This window comes from Cheilinus undulatus, linkage group 6 (assembly GCF_018320785.1).
Source record: "Cheilinus undulatus linkage group 6, ASM1832078v1, whole genome shotgun sequence".
In the NCBI taxonomy this organism is placed as follows: Eukaryota; Metazoa; Chordata; class Actinopteri; order Labriformes; family Labridae; genus Cheilinus; species Cheilinus undulatus.
Window position 1 is genome coordinate 39486812 of NC_054870.1, and position 24954 is coordinate 39511765.

Genomic DNA, 24954 nt, shown 5'->3' on the forward strand with positions numbered 1-24954 from the left:
TGTACATTTAAGTTATGGCTGCTGTAGTTTAATAAATTATATTGATAACAAATACATGGAGACTTGATTTTGCTTCATACTGTCTTTAAAAATGTAAAGCTGAAATCTTATTTCAATAAAGATTAATCTGTACAGTCTTTAAAATTCAAACTCCAGTCCTTTTTTGCATAGTAACTGTGATTTTTATTGTCTCTGTACAAAATATACACAATTTAAATACGTAATGCAACCAGTTGAGGCTAGCTAACTAGACAGTCAGTACAGCGGGTTAGTAGGTTTTCATTGTTCTAGACACAGTACATGCGGGTATAGACAGGTTTAGTTCTGGTCAGGAGTGGAAATTCAAGACTGTAGGCAAGGAACAATCAGAGGGTAGCTATTTTCCTCCATTACATAAATAATGTAAAGAAAAGCATACAGCAACAAAGTAAGTAAAGGTCGGTGAGTGCATATTATCATCAAGGCTTTAATGTATCCTTCAACTGTGCTGTAAGATGAATAAGATGTTCGAGTGGAAATGCACCTTATACATGTCGATCGTTATTGCTATTCCATACTAGTATATGCGCTGGAAAACACTACAGCCTGTTGAAATATAGCATTAGTGCTTTTTACACTTGTACCATCTCAGAAATAGTCTAATTTAGAATTCAAACAACTCAACAAATAGCTGAAAAAAAATCAGAGCATAATGGATTTGTATGCTTAATGTTGGAGTGGGTGCATGAGGACAAGACATCCTTTATGTCTGATTGCCCCTTGCCTCTTGTTCTACACAGCATCTCCCTCTCTCTTCACCCATAGGTGGGCTTTATACCTCTTTATTTCTTCTCTTTGGTGTTGCAGAGAGAGGGGAAATACAAAATGAGAGGGGTGTAAAAATGTCATTAAACCATGTCTCTCTCGCTAACAGTACACACACATACTATCTCTATTTCAATTTTTATGAGCCTAATTAATGCAAAAAGGAGGGTTGAGATTTTTTTTCAGGGAGTGGTAGAACCTGCTACAACCACATGACTTTTCTGATTACAAGAAGTTCACAAATACAGTCTGCAATCTAATAAATTCCCTTTGAATGTGAATTGATAGACTAGTACAATTCAAATTCTGTATTGAGAGAAAATAAGATGTTCAGAACAGTTTGATTTTTTTTAACTATAGTGCAACCCCCACCTTGTACTGCCTAACAGATCACACCACTGGGAATGCTAGAAAATGTACAACAGTCATTAGACATCTACAGCTAGGACTGTAATACTTGGAAGGCTGGGGAATATTCATCCAGGATCCTATGAACGGGACCCTGTAGGTAAGACGGATGACATCTCTTCCTGTAACACATGCACACACACATACACAGAGGGTGAGGCACCTGTGAATGACTAGGAACAGCGGACAGACAAGCAGACTTTGGAGTATCTCTGTAAATACATAACTGGATATTAGTGACATCATCATGCGATATTGAAATCAGTTTCTTGTGGAAAACCTCCATAAAACAGAATCGCCTGGATCTTGAATTTGTCAGATGTCTCCTTAGGAAGTGTCTTTCTCTCTCTTTCCACTAGATGGCAGCAGACTTCTGTTTATTTTGTCATGGCTGGGGCATGAGCAGCCTTTCAAATCCAGGGAAGTGTGTCACCCACATGCACAGAGGCAGGATCAGAATCCAAATCTTGGCCATCAAGGAGGAAAAGTAATCCTTGGATACAATTAGATACCACCACAGGCTGATTAAGTTCCTCCATTAGTAACAATGATAAATAAATAATAGAAAACAAAGGGTAGTCTGGGGTGTGCCCGCTGCTTTTTCGTCTCTGTGTCTCTGGGTAAAACTAAAGTTCTGCATGATGAGCGAGGGAGTCGGGATGCCTCCATTGTTGCTTGGAGAAATGCCACCAGGGGTCCAGGACGAGGGAGAGGGCCTCTTGCAGCCCTCAGGACGCACAGCTCTCAACACAAGCACAAGCTCGCAAGTCTGAAAACAGCCATACACACACATTCACAAACTCTTTCTCTCTTTTTAGTTCCTCTTACACACACACATTCCCCTCCCTGGTGCCTGTGTTGTCTCTGATCCGGGTTCTTAGATGACGTTGTCAAACAGCTGCATGGACTGCATGATGTTCTCATCCTGGATGGAGACAAGATGTTTAGATAAGGAGGCAATGTCAGTTCTTTCAAGTGCTTGATCTAGACAGGGGAAAATAATATGTTATAGTTCTACATGTGAAGTATAATCTCTTTCAGAGTGCTAGAGAAGCATATACCTCTTCACTTTTTTATTTTATGTTGAAGCCTGATGCTACAGTAAAAAAAAAAACAACTCATTTTTATTCTCATTTATCTACACTCAGTCACCCATAAAGACAAAATGAAAACAGAATTTTAGAAACTTTTGCAAATTAGATTAAAAATAGAAAGCTGAAATGTCACATTAACATAAGCATTCAGAGCCTTTGTAACAACACTCCTATTTTTCTGGATCTTTGACACAGAAATTTCCCAAGAGCACAGTGATCTTCATAATTGTCAAATGGAAGAAGTCTGGCAAAACCAAGCAGTGTTCATTTTGTCGGCTGAAACTATGACTAAAAATCTCCCCTGACAGCCTTTTCTTCCATGACAAACAAAAACAGATCTGTACTGACTAAAACTGAACTGAACTCAGTGAAACCCATTTGGCTTTCACATGGAGGTCTTTCCAAACTCCTGTGTTTTGCACAGGCTTTCGTCTAGCCCTCTCTCTTCTACTGTTAATTTTGTTGAAAACTGTGACTTAATGTGAGTGTTGACTACCTTTGACTAGACCAGGACTAGCTGAAATTAGATCTTTAATGAAAAAAACTACATAGTTTAGTTTTAGTCCAGAAGACTAAATCAACACTAAAATGTTGCTGCTGGATTGTTTGAAATCAATATTTTTTCACTGTATGTAAGGAGTGTAAGTATCTTTAAGAGTATATTTAACATCACTTAAATAATTGATAGTGCATTAATGAGTATTTCATATTTATATGAATTTTAAAATCTTCATAGGAGACAGTTTACCTTAAACATAAAGTGGTAACAGCTGGGTTGGCCCAAGAAAAAAAAAACAACATCCTCCTACATGACTTTTTAAAGCTCATTAAATAGGACTTAATGGCGTGTTTGTTTTATGTCTACACATAAAAAATAAATGCAAAATGACAGGTTGTGGTTTATAGAGGTGTTACGTGTTGTAAATATTTCATAGCCTTGCGCAGTAATTTTCTGATGTTACTGGAGATCCTTCTAATATCTTGTCTCTGCTGCATACTCCAAGCACAGACTTAAAAGTGGTGTCATCTTTTCCTCTGATTCTTGACAAGAATATAAATAAATGTGTTTTCAAGAAAAAAAATGGACTACTTCAAGGATGTAAAATCCATTTCTCCTCCCTACCTTTTTGCATGACTCGATGAATTCCTCTATGGTGACCACCCCGTCTTTATTCCGGTCCATTTTCTGAAAACAAAAGGAGCCAAATATTCACTCAGAAGCACTTTCATTCAAATGTGACATTAGTTTTAAGAAAGTCCTAGCAGTATTTTTCTGTGGTAAACAGTAGAAACTGTTGAAGCTGACCTGGAAGAAGCTCTCCACATGTTCTCTTGGAGCGTCGTCCTGCATAGAGGGGTACGTGTACTTCCCCATCATGTCGTAGATGGACTTCATGATGTCCAGCATTTCCTGTAAGCAAAGAACAAAAGGGAGAAAATCAGGAGGAGGCAGGAAAGGTTGGACATAAAATATGTTCTAAATTCAGGGCACAGCAAGGTCTCACTAGTAGATTTAGTTAATAAAGTATAGTTCCAACCCCTATTTACAACCCAAATATTGTGTAAAATGTGAATAACAACAGAAATGTGTGATTTTTAAATCCTTATCAACCTTTGAATACAGCACAAAATAAGATAGTTAAAGTTCAAACTACTTTAATTCATTGATTTAAAAAAAATCATAAACTCACATTCTGATTTGATGCCTGCAATATCTTCTAAAAAGTTGGGACAGGGGCAAGACTGGGAAAGTTGTGGTATGCTCAAAAAACACCTGGAACATTTCACAGGTAGTAGGTTAACTGGAAACAGGTGATAATACCATGATAAGGTATGAAAACAAGCACTCCTAAAAAGGCTGAGAGGGTCCAGCTGCAGACCTCCACTCTCAGATAGTCCGACTGTGCTCTCAATGTGCTATGGTAAGAAATTTAAAGATGTCACCATCTACAATCTGTAATATCATCAAAAGATTCAGAGAATCTGGAGATATATCTGCACAGAAGAGGTAAGGCCAAAGATCAACTTTGAGCGACTGTGACCTACAATCCCTTTAGGCAGGGCCAGATTAGGAATACAGAGGCCCCTGGGCACAATATCTTGGAGGGCCCCCCAACCCCCAACCACCTCAGCCACTGTACACACCCATGCAAACAAGATTTTGAATATTAGGCTGGTATTTGTTGGAAACCCCTGAAGCTTCCAGAGGATTACACTGATGGGCTACAGACCATAGGATCACATAAAAGGATGAAATCTACATCTGTAAAACTGAGGATATATCCTCAGTCATACAAGAGTCACACTGAACAACACCTATAGCAGGGGCTGAGCCAGATGTGTCAAATATACTGGGCTTAGCCACCGCCTATCAATGTAAAGCATGCATCCCCTGAATTTTGTATTATTTATTTTTGCATAACCAGCTCTTAAATGCACTGTTCTAAAGAAATTTTGAAAAAAGGCCATAAATCTATTCCCCCATACAACAAGTTTAAGATAATAATGGTTTATTTATGCTTCCTAAAGCAGTCAAAATTTCTGATGTTTATCTCTAAAGATACATACATGGGTGGGGTAGGAATTTTGTTTGAAACTTTCCCATAGGACCAATTCTTAAGAAAATAAAAACAAAAAATAAATATAAATAAAAAGCAAAATGTGTGAATAGAGATATCTATGAAAATTCAGTTTGACTCAAGGGATACAATTTCAATGGTGAGATCATAACGGTCCATTTCTTTATTATCATCCAGGATATTTCTTTTTGCATTTATCGATCATTACACTCAAAAATATCACACGCTTTACCAAATTTAAAGATTCAGGGCTTTTGAGAAAAACAATTAAGTGAAAAAGCCCCGGAACACCCCTATGGCTCCGCCTCTGGCTTACAGATATCCCCAAGTTCATTTGAGATGGACCGACCTAAAGTGGAAAAGTGTGCTGTGGTCTGACGAGTCCACAATTCAAATTGTTTTTTTGGAAATAACAGCCATCAAGTCCTCTGGGCTAAAGAGGAAAAGGACCATCCAGACTGCGAAAATAAAAAGTTCAAAAGCCAGCATCTGTGCTGGTGTGGGGGTGCATTAGTGCCTATGGCATGGGTAACTTGCACATCTATGAAGGAACCACACACAGGGAGGTACATACAGGTTTTGGAGCAGAAAAATACTTGTTTTCTATTCAGGGATATGTCAGCTTATTTAAGCAAGATAATGCTAAGCTACATGCTGCACAAGTTACAACAGTATGGCTTCACAGTGAAAGCGTGCAGGCACTAATCCAGCCTGCATGTAGTCCAAACATGTCCCCCACTGAAAATACTGTTGCACAACTTAAAATGAGCATCAAGCAAGAGAGGGACAGAAGAATGGTAAGTGGACTAGAGCTTTTAAAGCGCTTTTCTAGTCACACCTACCTGTTCACTTGCTTTTACTGATGACAGTTGATGGCCAATTCTACATAGAATCAAACCCACTCATATGTATCTAGCAGTGGGAGAAAACTGGTTGAGTATGTGTAAGTAAGGACACATTGACAAGTGACTGCAGGAGCTGGGGATCGAGCCCACAACCCACAACTGACTCTACCTACTACGGTACAGTTGGTGGGAAAATTATCAAAACTACAACAAATAGTGTCTTCAACCCCTAGATGCTTACAGAGTTAAATGTGATAAACATGCTCTTGCCCCAACCTTTTTGGAACACGTTTCAGCCATCAAATTTAGAATGAGTGTTTATTTCCCGTAAAACAATTAAGTTTATCAGTTTAAACATAATAATGATGTCTTTGTGCCGTATTCAACAGAAACTGGTTTGTATGGATTTGTCCATCACTATTCTGTTTTTATCACATTTTGCTCAATGCTCAAATGTTTTAAAAATTAGGGTTTGCATTTTCTTACTAGCAGGAAGCAATATGAACAATTTCCTCTGTGTGACGCTCAAAAAGAGCCTGGTTTCATAATGGATATTTGATGTCTGGAGCCAAGTTCTCAATTTTAAAATAAAACTTGATGCAGTCAGTGATCAATGCCCCTAAAGGAGTTAATTTCCGAACCTAATTTCCTCCAAAATTCAAATGCACATTTAACAAAATACTGACTTGACCTTGTAGTCCTCATTAGTGGCTGCAGCCTTGATTAGAAGCCATTACTGCAAGTCATTCAGAGGAAAATTCAGACCTGGGTGTGCAGTTGTGCTTTTGTGTTGTTACCTCTTTGGTGATGCAGCCATCCTTGTTCAGGTCATAGAGGTTAAACGCCCAGTTTAACCGGTCATTAATGGTCCCTCTCAGAATGATAGACAAGCCAAATACAAAATCCTGAGATTGAAAGGGAAACGATTCACTGCAGTGCTTGGCATCTCTTACATCTTGACACAGCATTAACATCTGCTGGCAGCTATTTAGAGAGAACTCATATTTGTATGGATACTGCTGTGGCTGCAAGTTTCACATATCTGCTTTTATCACTAAAAAAGAAGCAGATAGATGAATGGACTCACCTCAAAACTAACGGAGCCGTTCTTGTTTGTGTCAAAAGCTTCAAACAGGAAATGTGCATACATACTTGAATCTGCAAAAAGATGGAGACTTACAGTAACTTGCCTGCCCAAACAATGAGGTGAAGAACAGCTAGGATTTGCAGTGAGCTAAATATAGCTAAGATATGAGAATAATTTCAAGAGAAACTGGAGGCGAGTGGTTAACATTTCATCAAGCTAAATATCATGAAATGAAATATTGCCTTGACTTTTTACAGTGCAGCAGATTTATTATGACTTAATTATGTTCATTTTAGTCTGATGATGAAAAACTCTACAGTTAAATAAATGAGCTGTTAACCACTTTAACCTAAAATGCAGATAGAAAAGTATAAATAAAAGTATGATGGAAAAAAGCTGGAGCCCTACAGGTTTAATGGTAGGAGTCGACAACTCACCTCCCTGGGGAAAGAACTGGGAGTAAATGGTCTTAAAGTTCTCCTCATTAACCACACCGCTCGGACACTCCTGGGATACAAATGAGTCAAGAAAACTCATTAGTTACCATCTAGCACAGGATATAGGAAGGTAATTTGAGGCTACACTGGACTGCTACTGTAATTATGCCTCTAAGATTTTCTAGGTTTAATTGTTGTGTCTCTTGGCTCGTCACTGTCTTCTTCAGTCCAACCTACATTTTTGAAGCCCCTGTAGAGGACTTGGAGCTCCTTTTTGGTGAACTTGGTCTGTTCCTGCAGCTTGTCCATGCTTTCAGGGCGATGGCACACAGTGGATAGCTCAAAGTCATCCTCCACGCTATCTGTGGGAGAAAGAGACCAGTGTTGGTTATCATTTATCGTAAGTGCAGCCACAACAGCCTTCAGGGTGGCCATGACCTCTGTAATGAAGACATCGAGCTGAAAATGAAAGTGAGCTCAGCATCAAGTATAAAAAAGACTCATAAGATAAGGAAATATGTCTTGCCACATTTAAAAGACATATCATAAAAACAACACAAGTGACCTCTTAAATATCCCAGTGCAAGATCCCAGTCCATAAAAGAATCAATAATAGTACAAGTGAGTTGTGTGGGTCCCAAATGTTCTCATAAACTCAACTACATAGCTAAATAATATCACTATAAAACATGTAATCATTAACCCTTCTGATGCCAATAATCATTAACATAGCTTTGCTCCAGAGAAAGCTATAGTTCCTCAAATCAACACGCTTGCCTTGCTTTCAAACTTCAAATCTCAAGAACATGAATGAAACTGAGGAGAAATTATGATGAAAAAGTAAGATAAGAGCTTTAACATTTATGACAGCAGCCAGGAAAAGAAAATTAGCTTTCACCAATAGCTAACAGGGATGAACAACTCATAGCATATGCCATGTGAAGAGTTTGTAGACCTTTAAAATCTACTTTTAGAAAATTAATATAATTATCATTACGCTTTTTGTTTTTATCTTTTAACCTTGCAAAGTCAATAAGTTGTCCAGATCCCATGACTGTCATCAGGCAGCACAAACTTGAAAAGCTTCCATGTAAAATGTTTATGCCTGGTCTGAGAATAGATGGACCAATCAGCATCATTTGAGGAGAATGAGCCTGTAGTTATGGGTGGGGCTGAATAGCACTGCAAGTTGAAAATTTGAAAAAAATTAAATAAAATTAAAAAGAATAATAATAATAATAATAATAATAATTGTCAGGCCTGAAGGCCTATCACTTGTATCTTTGCTCATAGCTGATAAAGAGCTAACTGATCTTTCTCACAACAAAAACTACTCCTAGCTAAGCCATTGTTTTTTTCTTTCCCCAAAAAAGAATAATTAATTCATATCAAGTGCCACAGTTTTTTAGACGTATGAACCAGGGCTGCACAATTTTTGCCAAAATGGGGCTCACTTTTATTTTTATCAAAAGCGAGATCACAATTATTAGTCACATTTTAACAGCCATTTTTTCATTGCTTATTTTTTAATTTCAAAACCCTTATATCCTGCTCCTAACATCCTTTCAGGGCTAGATTGAGACAGAAACTCTGCTCTGGCACTTTAACCTCTAACATCTGCCCTAAAACTTCATATACAACCAGATGAGATTCAAACAGGAAACTGCATTTAGGAAAAATATTTCAAAAAGGCGACCATGTTACGTTGTATGTGGGCAGAGCATGTATTTAAATGTAAATAATCGCCAACAATTGTGTTTCTTTGATGGTAGTTTGGTCAAAATCGTGATTGCAATTGTGATTCAATTCATTTTGCAGCTCTACTATAAGCCTACCTATCCTCCTATGATATGTATCGCTATACAGAGGCCATGACACATTTCATATGAAGATACAGAGGCCTCAATATGATATGTATCCTAATACACGTTGCTTTGGGATAAAATCATGATGTAATAAACATGTCCTACATAGAATTCACTACAGCTGCTGTTCTTTATTGTTGAGGATAACAAAAGAGGTATGGTTTAAAGTTCTTACAATTTAAACCACTTAAATTCAGATCCTGAGATGTCCAAGTAAATCAAAATACTCCACTTATAATTGTTTAACTATAAATAAATAAAAATTCAGTAATATCTAACTTTCTAATCTTAAAAACAGCCCTATCCGCTTTTTCTCTTGCTGCTGTTTTTCATATTTTTTATATAACATTCCAGTTTCACTTTACTAGAAGCCCACTTGTATTGTAAGAATTATTTATTTTTTTACATTTGCATAAAACAACACTGCTGTTTCTGTACAGTAGTTATTCAGTGCAGGTTGAGACAACACAGACTGGCCTGTTGAGCCAAGCTGTTGTTGTTTACTACTAAATAGTCTGTTGTGTGTCAGGAAGATAGGTGTTGTTGCAGTGTTTTACCTTGTTTACTGCACAGCTTGTACTACTCATATTAAACTCCAGATATTCAGATCTTTGAAGAAACCCAAAATAATCAAATATCTTTGCTGTAGCCTAGGTCTTGCTGGCAGTAGATAAAAATATGATCCATGGTACCCGGTGTGAGTGCCAACTCCAACTTGTTTTGGGTAAGTGAGGTGTTTGCTGCATTATTCAGTGTTACGACTGCTGGCATCTGCTGGTTTTTTGTTAACTGCACCATGGGTGCTGTCGTCACAGCATTTACCGCCGTATTGATTCTGTAATATCTGTATCGATACATGCATTGGCAAGGTGCACATGATAGCATATCTGTTTATATATATGATCTGTTTTGTTTACATTCATCCTCATCAGGCTCTCTTTTCAATGTGCAAGCACACAAACGTCCAGTAATACCAATAGCAGCAGCACACAATTCAAGTCCCAACATGAAGAAAGCACCTCTGACCTATTACAACATAAATCTGAGTGTTTTTAGAACATTGTCTTTATGTAACTGTGGGTTTCTGTGAATCTTCTCAATTCACAGAAGAGGCCATAGACATGAGAAAGCAGTGAGTGTAAAGAGAGTAAAGAAGCACTTGCTTTGACTGATTGAGGGAGCAGCCGAGGGCTTGCAGCACGGCAGCAGCTTGAGGAATCGCTGCTTTATGGTTTTTTTGCTTTGGCTGTTGGAAGGATTACCTGCAATCACCAACCATAATCACAAAGGTTAGGCTCACGCACACTCACTTAAGTGTGCAAGTTTCATTTTGTTTTTACACACATGCAAATCTGTTGGACCAAACTCCATGCAAAAGACAACAACAGACCAATTCATGCCATTATTTGTCTGCTGACCTGGCTGAACAATGGGAGACCACAGCTACCACTCCGAACAGTGGACACTGCCACGAAACACAGCATGAACCCTGGAAACACACAGTTTCCTTCATCAGACTGGATTTTATTTCACAATGCCACATTCAGCAAACTGTATGAAACACCAGCAGGGTCTCAATTCAAAATGCAATTCAGACATCAACAGTTTTAATTCACAATCGGCTTAAAGAAGGATTTAATTTGTGACAGTAAAAAGTCATCTTCCAAACAAATGTACCGCAAAACCGTCTCAACTAGAGCCTATCACAAATACCACAATGCTGTAGAGCCAGTTCATTTTAATTTGACAAACTTCATGATGCCTTTCTGGACGTGTTTCACAGAATGGAAATGACAATCAGATAGAGGAAGCAGCACACATTTACACGCATGAAACCTGCATACTTACTTTTCCTCCCTAGTTTCCATGGAAACAGGCCCCGTACCCCTTTAAGGACCCCAGCAGTCTGAGGGATGAAAGCCATGACGGGGTGAAAACCAATAGATCCACAGTACCTCCACTGCTCACTATCTATCCCCTGTGATCTGTCACCCTGTTTTCTCCGGTGCTCCTGACCTGCGTCTGTGGCGTCATTGGGAGCCAGAACAGGCAGAGAACATTGTCCCATTGAAACCAGATTAAATGCATCCATCCGCCTCGTTCAAGCCCAGCCCTCTGCCCCAGGGTCTGTGTTTTGTGTGTGTAAGTACATTATCTTTTCCCAAATGGACCCAATAACTGTCTGTGATACAGAAAATGAATATTAACTACATCTGAGGACTTAGAAAGTAAGATAGAGGAGACTCATTATTTAGTAACATTGTTTGTATTCAGCCTCAAAACATGAACTTCCTGGGCTTTAATGAATTTTCACTTAACAGAGGATAGAGCAAAAAATCAGGGAGAGAGCAGGGAATGACATTCAGGAAAGAAACTGCAGGTCAGACTTGAACCCTGGCTGCCAACTTAGAGAATTAAACCCAATGTGTGTGAGGCACAACCTAAACACTGATACAATGGTGCCCCCAACATTGCCTCCAAATTTTGATTGTATTTTTCCTGATTTCTGTCATACTTCTTCTTGTCCGTAAAACTGGAATTTCCGACTACAGTCCCTCTGGGACCAATGTTAGCTCAGTAACTACAGTTTTGGCTTTGCATTAAATTTATTGTACCACAGCTTACAGCACCTATTAATCATAGTTAATATAATTTGGCTCTATTGAAAAAACTCTTTAATGTCAAAATAAGTGCTTTCATAAATATTAGCCCCCTTCAAGTCAGTATTTAGTAGACGCACCTTTGGCTGCAATCACAGCACTGAGTCTGTGTTGATAGATCTCAAACAGGCTTGTACATCACAACACTATAACTTTACTCCAATCTTATTTGCAAAACTGCTCAAGCTGTCAGGTTGCATGGGGATTGGGCGTGAACAGCCCTTTTCAAGTTCAGGCACTAATTCTCTGTTAGATTTAGGTCTGGGCTTTGACTCAGCCATGCCAGAACATTCACCTTGTTGTCTTTAAACCATTTCTGTGTAGCTTTTGAAGTATGCTTAGGTCATTGTCTTGCTGGAAAATAAATCTTCTCCGAAGCTGTAGTTCTCTTGCACACTCAATGAGATTGTACTCTAGGGTTTTCTTATATTTTGCTGCATTCATTTAACTCTCTACTTTTATAAGCCTTGCAGGGTCGGCTGCTGAGAGGCGCCCCCACAGCATGACGCTGCCATCACTGTGCTTCACTGGTGTCAACCAAACATAGCATCACCTCTGATGGCCAAAAAGCACCATTTTGGTCTCATCAGACCAAAGAACTTTCTTCCACTTGACCATGGAGTCTCACACATGCTTTTTGGCAAACTCTAGTCCGGATTTAAACTGATATTTCTTCAACAGTGGTTTATCTTTGCCACTCTTCCTTAAAGCTTTGACTGGTGAAGAACCCGGGCAACAGTTGTTGTAAGCGGAGTCTCTCCCATCTCAGCTGCTGAAGTTTGTAACTCCTCTAGAGTAGTCATAGGTGTCTTGGTGGCCTCTTTCACTAGTCTCCTTCTTGCACGGTCACTCAGTTTATGAGGACAGCCTGATCTAGGCAGATTTACACATGTGCCCTAGTCCTTCCATTTCTTGATGATGGATTTAAATGAACTTTGGGGGATGTTCAGTGCCACTGAAATTCTTTTGTATCCATCCCTGACTTATACTTTTCAATAACCTTTTCTCTGGGTTGCTTAGTGTGTTCTTTTGTCTTTATAGTGTAATGGCAGCCAGGAAAACTGTGACTGTGACCAGTAACTGTACTCAGTTGATCCTCATTTCACTTATTATGAGACTACTTGCATCATCTAATTTACATTTCTAAGTAGACAGTTCTACAGTGGTTGAAAGCATGAATATACAACAAATAAACCCAGACCATATTTTGAGGCATTTTACCAAACTCTTTTAATAATGTGCTAAAGATTTGTAGTTAGAAATAGTTTTCCTCATGATTACAGGCATGATTTCATCATTTGTATGCACAAACAACTGAGATACAGCACAAAATATGTATCAATATTCAGCTAGTAACATAATGAACATCATCATCATCTTAATTATTTTGTGAAAATATGTTGAGTATCTAATCAGTTTTCACTGACACTCTACTGTTATTTTTGATACCCATTCCAAATATTTTTTTCTATTTCAATGTACAAGTCCACTATATACAGCTCACTATATAGGGAGTAGGGAATGAGTGTGCAGTTTCAGACACAACCTTGGTAATTGTGCATGTCCTCTTTTAGAATGAGCTATGAGTTTTGACGTCTTTAAACTGTCACAGCAGCTCCTCCTCTTGAAATGTCCCTGGAACATGTCTTATTAACTGTGTGTCACTGATCTTTCCCAGACACAGTGCAAGACTCCCACAATGCCAACATTTTCCTTCATCTTTGTCAAATCAAAATGTCCAATAAAAATCTTTTTTTTGAATCAGCAGTTAGTTTTACCAACCTGTCAGAATTAAAATGGTGCGACAAGACAGAAACACAACTGTTTATAACATTACAGACAGGCCTACATCTGCCAAGCAGGCAAATATCAGCCAGTATCATGTTGAAGTCCATGTAAATACAAAATTTGAGTCTAAAAACACCAGATATGTTGGAATTAGGCTGCTGTGAAAACACTGAGATCTATGTGTGATGGAATTTTGGATTTAGGTTGTTAGAAAGTTTTTTACCTCTTTCCTGTCTTGGTTTGATTTGGGCAGGGCAAATATAGCAGCCCGTGATGTCACAAGTGCTTTGGGAATTACCCCCCTAACAATACAATGATAAAGAATCAGTGTGCTGCTTATCTTGATGCAATGTGTTGCTAACTGATGTCACTGCATTTGCTGTAAAATAACAGCCTGTTAAATGCTGTTTTTGCTAAATATGAGGTTGATTTGCCAAATCTATCAGCTACAGCAGCCTACGGGTCTTAAAAGCATCATAACAGAGAGATATGTGACAGAAAACACACTTCTGTAATCCTTATTTTACTTGTCTTTAGTTCTGGATGACTAAAAGAAGCAGACTGTGGCTTTGTCTCTCTCAAAGCAGGAACAGTTCAATCCCTCATGTCTGTTAGCATTGTGATGCTAAAGTTTATTCAAGTATCCATTGATGCACATGTTGTATTCCTGTCTAGTCTGTCACAATAAAAGCCTCTAATGCAAATCATCACTGAAGAGTTTTATTTTGAAGGGCAAAATCAGGAGAGGGAGTTTTTTCAGCAACAATAAAAATGTCTCATAAATGGGAGAGAAACTTAACTTCACATTAGTCAGAAAATGAGATATAAGGAATTCATGAAGAGTTAAATTCAGGATGAGAAAATGAAATTGAGACTTTTTGGCTCTAATTTGTCAGCCTGTCATGACATAAGTGTAGGAGTGTTATCACCTTACAGGGACTTTAAACTGATATATTGCTGCATCCCTTTGGATTGCTTGAACCTTATGAGTTTGTTTTGTAAATTGCTGTAAATTACTGGTTATGGATGATCAACTTTTAATCCAACACTCTGAGTAGTCCTGTAGTGTTGGGAAAAATTCACGACAGCTGGGTAACTCCATCTGCTCAGGAAGAACACATGATTCCATCTAAAGCTCCAGCATATCTATTAACGGGCCTTAAGGTCATATAGTTTGCTCATCTGGAAATAACTTTCTTATATTGGTAGATAAGAATTCATGATATTTTACAAAGGCACTGCATGTTTTGAAAGTCAATAATCAATAAAATACTGTAGTCCAGTAAAATGTGTGGAAGCCTGAGGCATTACTATGGACTGAATATAGTTTGAAAGTCTCTTAAGGGCATTTAGAGATAAGAGTTTGATGAGGCATCTGTTAGTAATACATTTTTAAAGTAACCGTCATAGATCTGATCGTTACTGTGTTACAGATGCAGATTGCTGATGGATGTGGGCGGACTAAATTTAATTTCTAACGACTGTTCTGAATGCTTAGACGAAGATAGATTAAAAACAAAAACAAAAAAAGAGCTGCTGCTCTGAATGGAAGACGGGGCTTGAAATACTTGTAAGGACCATAAAAGCCACATCTACTGGAAGCTGTCAGTGCTAAGATATGCTTCTTTTAAGACTCAGACACCCTTTCCCTCCCTCCCTATCTCACAGGCCTCTCTCCATCTGCTTTGCGTCTCTCTCTGTATTTTTGTCCTCCGCTGGTGGTGAAATCTCTCGCTCGTTCTGATGTCTTTGAGTAAGTGTGCTCCGGCTGTCTTGGCTGAGTCTGTCGTGGAATAGAGATGTTTGATCCCTGAGGAATTAACCTGATTTTAACACACTCACACACACCAACATGTCTACAATTTTCAGTAAAATATCTTAATACATAGTGAAGCACCTGAGCCGATGATTATATCTATAGTATACTATCTAGCATCTTTCCTTCCCAGTACAAATTAAACAGCTGATTTAGATCAGTCTTAAATCTCTTTCTCTTCGTATCTCTCCATGTACTTGCCTCAGTAACTATAAGATCCTATTGATCAATCATGTCTCAAATCTTTCAGTCATTTCTACCAATTCATCTTTGTTGTATCTGTTTGTACCTATTTATCTTTGTATGGGCTGTATAGTACAAACTGTATTGTTATTTCCCCTCTATTTGCTGAACCAACATCTATATCTATCAGTGGCATTTATAGATATCTAGAGATGTACCAATTAAAATATCAGGGCTGAAACTGGTGGTTTAAATATCAATTTGGCCTGTGGCGATAGCAGTGCCAATTTTTTTTGGTGTAAATCTCCCAGAGTGCCAACATTTTCTGTCATGTTTGACCACAAGGCATTTAGCAGACACTCTTGTCCGAAGCAAGTGTTGGACAGGTGTTCATAGCATTATGGACCTTTCCCAAGAGCCCACACTGGATACTGATTGTGCCCTAACCAGGATTTGAAACACCAATCTCCTGTAGCAATGTCAGCTATGTAAACCACAGCAAGAAAAGATAGGACGTAGTATGTGCTGCCTCGAGGAGTAAACAACGTAATGCAAGCTGAACAGGCAGCCATTATCACTGTTAACTATCAGTGGAACAAGCTAGTAAATCAAACTCTTGCTGAAGCTGGTTGCAAGAAGAGCAAAAACATTCTGCAATTCTCTGCTCTTCTTCTGGTGAAAAAATGTTGTCCTTGTGCGGCGTTCCCGGCATCCAAGCATGCAGATGAAAGTCAGAGTCTTTCAGTCCTTGGTCCCCCTGGTCTTACTCTACTCTTGTGAAGCCTGAATGTTGACTGATGGCCAGAAGTGCAAGCTGGACTCCTTTGTGACACCATGCACCAGGCATTCACCCAGTACGTGGTGGATGCCTGGCGCATGGGTGTGGTGCAGGCCTGGATGATGGCCATCAGGATGTCAGAGCAGACTGCCAAACTGGTATATGCTCCCATACCTGGACTGTAGTTACTGCCTCGTTCTCCTCAAATGATGCTGATTTGTCCAGTGATTCTCTGACCAGTATCAATCATTTCAGCTTGAAATTTTTCAAAGTGGATCTACCTGATGAGAGACCTTGAATCAGGCCAATCCATTAGCTTTGCAAGGTTAACCTGGTATTGTGCCTATCAATCTTTCTACCTTTGTATGGGTACTTTTATATTTTGTATATTACTATCAATCAAACTTATACATCTTCACTCCTATCTGTAGTATCGATTTCATTCCTACATTTCTTTGTATCATATCCTTTAGATCAAAATGATCCATCCTTGGTTTCATAATGTACCTATCTTCGCAACATATGTTTAGTATCTGACTTTCAACTTTATCTCCAAAGTACTGTATCGTACCATACCATACCGTATCGTATCGTATCGTATCATATCATACCGTACTGTATTGTATCGTACCGTATTGTATCATATTGTATCGTACCATACCATACTGTATGGTATCGTACTGTACCGTATCACATCGTACTGTACGGTACAGTATCGTATAATATCATATCGTATCTTACAATACCATACTGTATCGAATCGTACCGTATCATACCGTACTTTATCATACTGTATCCATCCATCCATCCCTAAGGAAACAAGCTGATGTGATTTCTCTATCACAGCTCTTTCAGAGTACACTTGAAAAGCATCTTTTTAAAGAAACAACCCTTACTATGTAAGTAGTATCTTATTAACATATTGCCATGCTGAAAACAGTCTTCTGTGAAAACACGAAAAGGTTTTGGCCCTCACGCTGCTATTGAAGTAACATTTGATCAATTAGTTCTTCTGCCTTTGAAGTTATAATAGTTTTTTGAGTGGCAACAAGAATGAGACCTGAGATCCTTTCATTTTGGCTGAGTAGACAGAAAGATGGAGCCTGTCTTCATCTTTTCAGGCAGGGTCTGGAAAAAGACACTGTCTGGGTTTTTCTGCTGTTGTGCAGCATCATTACATTCTTACTTGGCGTGCCACATAGTTATTGTGCAATTAGAGTTCAACAGTGTCCCCCAGGGTACACTGACAGACCTTCACAGCTCTTCAGGAAATAAGAAAAATAGGAGTATCTTTAGCCTATAGCAATGCATTTTTTCAGTACAACTTTTGAGGGAGTTTTGCTTTCTATAAACACGTGAAATCGGAGGATTCTTCCCTGAAGTCCTTCAATGGAAGCAAAGACAGCAAACACATAACCATTAAAAGCCACAGTGATACACTTTTCTGCTGATGGAGACACAAACTGATGATGCAGATGCAGCACTGAGCTTTCCAGAGGTGTAGAGCTGCATCTTTAAAAAATGATGCAGTTTTCTTAAATCTTTTCATTGAATTAGTTCTTGTAGTCATCCTAGCTGTTCTTTGTATGACTGGTTTTTCAATGAGGCCAGGGACCTACCTAATGTCATTCATTTCCTCCCACTACTCCTGCCTAGCTTCACTCCTCTGCACTCCAGCTACTAAATATTGCACATGAATAAAGTTGGGGGACTCACAAAGCTGAAAAAGAAAAGAATAATCAAAATCAATGCTGCAATGCCCCCTTCTATGGCTCAAGCTCCAACAACACAGCAACAACACTGCATCCCACATTCCTCATAGTACAAAACCCTTTGGTAGAAGCTCTGTTTTCTGTATAAATGTGGGGGCACTGGATCTCTTTGAGGCACTGTGGGTATCTGAAATAAGCTAATTTGATTCTAGTCGAATACATCTGTCAAACCTACTTTATATCCCTTTACATTTCCATTACTGTATCTATAGACAAAATGGTGAAACTGCAGAAATACAACCCTCCCAAAGCTGCATCTTTGATAAGATAAACATTCAGGGTTATTTAGTGTTTGATAACTTTGGAAAGAGCACAGAAGAGAATCACTCATATATACTTGATTTTATGGCCTTAAACTCAACACATAATCATTATATGAATGTGTGAAATATTGATTACTCTTTATTTTACTCTTGAATATGTTTTACTGATTAATTACCAGTTTAGGCATGCTTGATGAATGGACCCCATGCATCATTTTTCAAAAGTATAAAGCCTGGCTTTCATAGCTGCTGAAAAGCTTAAAAATGCTAGTGTGGGTGAACCACAGGGGAGGTTATATAAAACAGGAAGATATTGTCTTATCATTGTTAAAAAGCTGTTTTTGTTAAAAGATTTTTTTTTAATAACTTTGAAATCTCGTGTGATTAACTACTGTTTGGTTTTTCAGCTTTTCATGCAAAACAGGCTTGAAATATGCACATAAAATGTTTATAAAATGTGGCGCAAAGTGGAAGTATGTAGTTCTTAACCTAAATAGCAGCTTCACAGTCTAACAGTTCAGCCAGTTTCAACAGGGAGAATAGAATCTAACCCACCACTACAGAGTGCCCTGCTTGCCTGCTTTTAGCACTGTGTAACTTTGGGCGAAGGCTGAATTTTTCTTTGGCTCTAAGACACAAGTGGCTAGTAACAGATGAAGCTTAGAGGACAAAAAGAGAGAGAGAGACTGGCAAGAAGCAGGCAAACTCAACAAACTTTAGACATTGGAAAGATATTCGTCAAGAAGTCGGCTCCATCCAGCACCAACTGACTACCAGCAAGTAGGTATTTTGATCTACTTTTGATCCTTCTCACTGCAGACAATCTGACCATAAGTGTTAATTTTGACAGCTACTGTATTTTAAATTTAGTTTTAGTCTCTGTATTGAAATGCTTTCTAGGTTTAGTCACATTTTAGTCATTTCTACCCTCTATTGTTTTAGTTGACAAAAACATTTTGTCCAGTTTTAGTCCAGAAAAGTCCTTATATTTGAGTCTAAACCGCTAGACATAGCATTAATTCTTTTTGTCTAAGTCTAGTGAAAATCATTCTAGTGTGCTGCATGCATCCTGCAAAACCTGCAGATATGTTTAGACAGATTTACCCAGAGTAGAGAAATATCATGGATTTTGAATGTCTGATGAAAACTAAACAACCTTTATAGTCTCCTTGACAAAACTTTCTGTCAGAGATCTTGTCACCAAGATCTATTTTTAACAAATCTAAGTCTTGTCTTCTTTATGGTACATAGGTAGTCGACAAACATTTTAAGTCATAGTTCTACACTGCTGACTGCAAAGCTGCCGATATTATTGATCAGAGATTATGACATAACTTTACATTGTCATTTTTTCATGTGCAACAGCTTTACCTGGTGTAAAAAGTCATCTAACCCAAATTTTGTCTCAGGCTTGTATACAAATAAATAAGAAAATCCATCAAACACTAAAAAGTTGTCTCTTTTTTGTTGATCTTAAAGTTTGCAACACTACAAATCTTTCTAAGCTAGTGTGCAATAAATTGCAATGTCAAATGCAGCTATTTGGGCTTCAGACATCATGGCAACTGCTGAATACTAGAGATGTAGCTGTATCATGGTGACAGAAGTGTCTCAATACCGTTATGTACACGTGACAGCTTCAAATGATAGGTCTTCACAGCAAAAAGTGATTTTATTTTAGTGGAGTAGAGTGAAGGGAAGTGGGAATTAAAGTTACCCATCATCCTTTGCATTCCACTAGCAGGCTTGATCTAACAGCGAGAAAATGGTGGATGCTACAAGTGGTGGGGAGAACCGAGTGACACATTTTGAGACTGTGGAAGCTCCAGGGATTTTTACATTTAATGTATGGAAGCATTTTAATTTCACGTGTCTAGAAATGAGAAAGGAGAAAAACTAAATGCAGACACAGCCAGAACACTTGATGGGGGAATACGAGTAACATGAGGAGCCAGTTGGCAAACCATCATCCTGAAAGGATTCTCAAAAATGCGAGGAGCAGAATCTGTCCAGGCCAAAAGACTCAGTGCTCAACAGATCACAGGGTGAATCAGTGAATATATCACCAGAGACCTACAGCTATTTTCAGAGGTTGACAACAAAGGTTTTAGATGGTTAGCAAAAACACTAGGGCCAAGGCTTTACATATTCCTCCCATTTAGATTTGTGATTGTTTTCCAGAGTTCCTAACATGACTGGTAATGTCCGATTGAATCTTTCCACAGGATTTCCACAAGGATGATATGGTGTTGTTCTGACTTTTTGGATTCCAGCAACTTCACAGAAATTTTTGATTAACTTGCATTCGAAATCATGACCATGATCTAAATGTAGTCATTCTGGGATACCGTAGTAGACAATGAAATTATCCCACAGACATTTGGCCACATTCTTTGCTTTTTGGTGTGGAGTTCTAATGGCAATGACAAACTTGGTGGAATGATCAGGTAATACCAGGATGTCTTTTGTGTCTTTTGTGTTGCTGCCAAGTCTTCATTTGTTGTTGTTGTTGTTGTTCTGATACCACAATAAACACCATACCATGGATTTGTTATGGAGGTGTTATTGTTCCATGAGATTTTGATACTAGGGATGCACAATAATATTGGCCTGATGTCAGCATCGGCAGATATCAAACTTTCTGCAGATATTTACATCTGCTACCTTGGCTGTGAATATCAGCATATATTGACTGTAAAAACTGGCCACATATACTGACTAGAAAAGCACTCGGAGAGCACAGACCTCCGCCATTAGCCCTATCTCCCAATAGTGAAGAATCCTTTCAAAAATTCCTGGATCTGTTCCCATGTGCCTCCAACCATGGCATTCGCCAATTACTTCCTCCTCGGTGGGGTGGAAACATGGTGAGGCAAAGCACTGGCTTAGCTACGGGTGCCAACAGATGCACCCATGGTCTCACCGGACGACTGGAAGTCATGGCAGAGGGTGAATATTCCTCTATTCCTCCCAGCATTGTGAGTATTCTCGCTACAATTCACTGTCTTTCTCTTGGATATGCTCTGACTCGTCTCCTCGACCGGGCGTGCGTCTTTCAGACTCTATAAACTCCAAAACTTTGAATAGAAACACACCCAAAACGCTGCTGGGATTGAAATTACTCATGTCCGCCATTTCCTGGTGTAAAGTGGTAACAGTGCAGACCTCCACCATTAGCCCTATCTCCCAATAGTACAGAATCCTTTAAAAAATTCCTGGATCCAGATGGTGATCTGGATCAGTCCCAAAATCTAATCAGTTCTTCCTTATGCCATTTCCTGAAAATTTCATTAAAATCTGTCCACAACTTTTTGAGTTATGTTGCTAACAAATGAACTAACTAACAAACGAACAAACTAACAAACCCACCCGATCACATAACCTCCTTGGCAGAGGTAATAAATTAGTGCTGTTTTAGGATGGAGCAACAGGCCCATGACAGCTGAGGCCTTTTTCTTTTTCTATCCTCATTATCTAAACTTTAAAGTGTGTTTTAAGGACTTAAGTTTGTTTCTTTGGTCAGCCTCAAACCTTAAAGTGTGGTTAAAGGACTGAAATTTTAGGCCAAAGAAACATACACAAATATTGGTCTCAATATTGGTAACTGCTAAATTAATGTGTTAACATCAGCATATCAGATATCATCAGAAATCCATTATCATGCATCCCTTTTTGATAGCATTACATCCTAGTGAACAGCTATACTCCATGTGCAGTAACTTTGCAAACAATGGGCTGCAGAAGCTAGCAGTCATATTTGCACAAACTACAAACTGTAACTCGTCAGTCAGCTTGGTTCTTTGGATCTTTGTGGGCTTATATACCACACATGTTGTCTGAGAAGGGTAAATATAACAGCACTGTGTTATACAACAGTGCACTCAGACACCTTCAGTGGATGCTGAAGTTCATTAAATCAGATTCCCACATCTTGCTGCTTTAAAGAAGGCAGCAAATTTTGCAATGACACACCAAATGGGCAACACAGAATTAGTATAGAGTAAATATTGGGAAATGAAGACTGTATTTTGACAAAAAAAATCATTAAATTGTGTTATTTTAGCCTGTCTGCTTGATCAAGGGTTAATCTGCACAACTGTTTAAAACAAACATGATGATGTTTAGACATAAAAGTGGTGGAATAATCCAGAGAACAAAAAAAAAAAACTATTTTGAAAAGCAAAACTTTCTCACAATAAAACTGACAAGCAAAATCCATGACTTCTAAAATTACAGATTCCCTAAGATAAGGTGGATGATGAAACTCATCATCATCATCATCATCATCATCATCGTCATCATCATCATCATCATCATCATCAACTTTGTCATCAACTTTGTCATCAAGCAGGAGCAATTTTAAGGATGTTTGTCAGCTTTCTTGCAAAGTTTTGAATCTTATGCACCACATTCATCACTCTGAACATGCTGCACTTCTATGCAAGTTAGAACATACAGACACAGAGCGTGTGCTTTAGTATTGAAGTCTCAGACAAACATCAGTGCTCACACAACCACACAAAGCCATACACAGCCACAAACACTGCCCAGGTCCATAAATAGGTGTGACAAATATGACAGCTATTTAGGAGGAAATTAGGACAAACTAATTGATGTTCAATCCTGATCAACACTGAAGAAACACACTCCAACACACATGTAGACACACCCCCTACCCCCCTTTTCCTGAGAGTGCATCCCTCCCATTATCGCTCACCATATTTATCATTTTGCCGTCACAGTCCGCGCCTCTCTCTAGCTCTCTTACCATTCATCTCACCTGCCGTTGAAAGGTCGATAAGCCCCAGAAAGTGCATCAGTTTGAGGGAGCTGCAGACCACCAGCAGAATGCCAACAGTCTGCAGACCCTCCAACTCCCACTTGTCTCGGAAGAACAGATGCATCCTTATCCCCCCTCCTCTTTCTCACAACAAAATATCTCTCTCGCCCCAGGGCAACCACTTCCCCCCCTCTCAGCTCCAGCCAGGAATGCGCCGTCTTCGTCTCTTCAGCTTCTCCTCTCAGCCTCCCTCTATGTGCTGGTATTCAGTCATCCTAACTCCGCACGGCTCCCCGTCTGCTTTCTTCACTGAAAGGTAGATTGTTATTCTCCTCGTTTCTTCATCCAGAGCGGTAACTGCGTGGCAGCGAGACTGTTGGATTGCTGCTCCACCCCCGTCGCCTCCGAGGCTGTCAGAGGCTGTTAAAGTTCCAGGTGAAGTTCGGACAATAAACCATGAGTGTCCTGGCAGTGTGGCTGCGATTGTTTTCAGACTCTTCTCTTCTTTTTTACAGCCACTGACTCTCAAACTCTCTCTCCACTCTCTCTGCCTGTCCTCCGTCTCCTTCTCTTTCTCTCCTTACCTCCGTCTCTCTCCTCCTGCGGTGTCCCTCCCTATCCTTAATTGGGTCAGTGATGGGACTGAGTGAAGGAAGGAAAGAGGAGGGGGAGATGGAAGGAGGGGGAAAGGGAGGGAGGAGTACTACTTGTAGGGTGAGAGGGGAAACAGAGAGGGGGGATACACTGCAGACAGATTAGAAGGAAGGATTGGTAGATGAGATTGGAGGAGAGAAGGGGCGAGAGGGAATGGTTTAAGACAGAAACTAAGACAACTGGGGATATATACAGTCCAAAAAAAAAAAAGATGAGGACAAAATTAGTAGAAGAAGAAGAGACAGAGTAACAGAAGGGAAGAGCATCTGACCCTCCGGCTACGATGGACAAACTCGCAGATGTGGCAATCTCCCCTGAGGGTAAATTCGGCACACACACAAACACATGCACAAACAGCAGCCTGGAGGCAATATCATGTTTTGTATATGCAGTCCGGCACAGTGAGGAATATCTCAGATGGGGAGGTATAAATCGATGTCACATCTGGAAGGCTGCAGAACTGGAACTGAGAAACTTAAGCGTACTTTGATGGTGGAACTGGAAATGCTTGGTTTTAATGAGTGTTGAGGCACTGGTGATGCACAGGAGCAGACTGGAGACACCCATCCTAACCCACCTACTGTGGCACTGTGGGGGAATTCAAGTCATTTTAAAAGTAAGTTTGTCAAAATATCTGACACTATCATACTCTTCTGATAAAATGCGAAATAAAATGATGCAAGTTGAAAATGATAACATCATGAGAAATGCGCGTAATGATGCTACTTGCCAAAAAACACTGCAAACATATTTGTGCAATTTAGACAATGTGCAGGAGTCTGCCTGCAACTTCTACATACTGAAAACAAAAAAAAGCCTAATATTGGCAATCAAGGACTTATGTTTGCTGTGATATCAACACATGTATAGTTAGATTTTTACCACTATTACACTAAAGTTGGAATTCAGGCAGCATGACAATCAAAGGTAGAGAAAATAGTACTCTTGGCCAACGTGGTTGCATCGTAATCTGCCACAATTGTAGAAGAATCGCATTGCACTGTAATGTTGTATATTTGTCCTTGCCATTGAGTTGCACAGTAACTGGCTTTGGTTTCACTCACTTACAGTGTTTGGCTACTGTATTTCTCTGTTTGTACTGTGCTCTTGCTCTAACAATGTCTATGCTGCTCTCTGCCAA

The 24954-nt window shown here is 39.2% G+C and overlaps 1 protein-coding gene across 3 annotated transcripts in view; it reads right to left on the minus strand.

Moving 5' to 3' along the window:
* Positions 1 to 184: 184 nt before the first annotated feature.
* The window catches only part of LOC121510600 (Kv channel-interacting protein 2), a 204935-nt gene continuing 180165 nt past the window's right edge, over positions 185 to 24954 (minus strand). Inside the window, exons 2-9 of one of the 3 annotated variants that reach the window (XM_041788702.1) lie at positions 10283 to 10381; positions 7492 to 7616; positions 7255 to 7324; positions 6818 to 6888; positions 6528 to 6635; positions 3613 to 3717; positions 3430 to 3492; positions 185 to 2137 (exon numbers count right to left, since the gene is read on the minus strand). In XM_041788702.1, the coding sequence (XP_041644636.1) occupies positions 2090 to 2137; positions 3430 to 3492; positions 3613 to 3717; positions 6528 to 6635; positions 6818 to 6888; positions 7255 to 7324; positions 7492 to 7616; positions 10283 to 10381 (689 nt within the window). In that variant the 3' untranslated portion in view covers positions 185 to 2089. Of the gene's footprint in view, positions 2138 to 3429; positions 3493 to 3612; positions 3718 to 6527; positions 6636 to 6817; positions 6889 to 7254; positions 7325 to 7491; positions 7617 to 10282; positions 10382 to 23147; positions 23270 to 24954 lie in introns of those variants that run through there. The other 2 variants (XM_041788705.1, XM_041788704.1) reach the window with 2 other exon arrangements.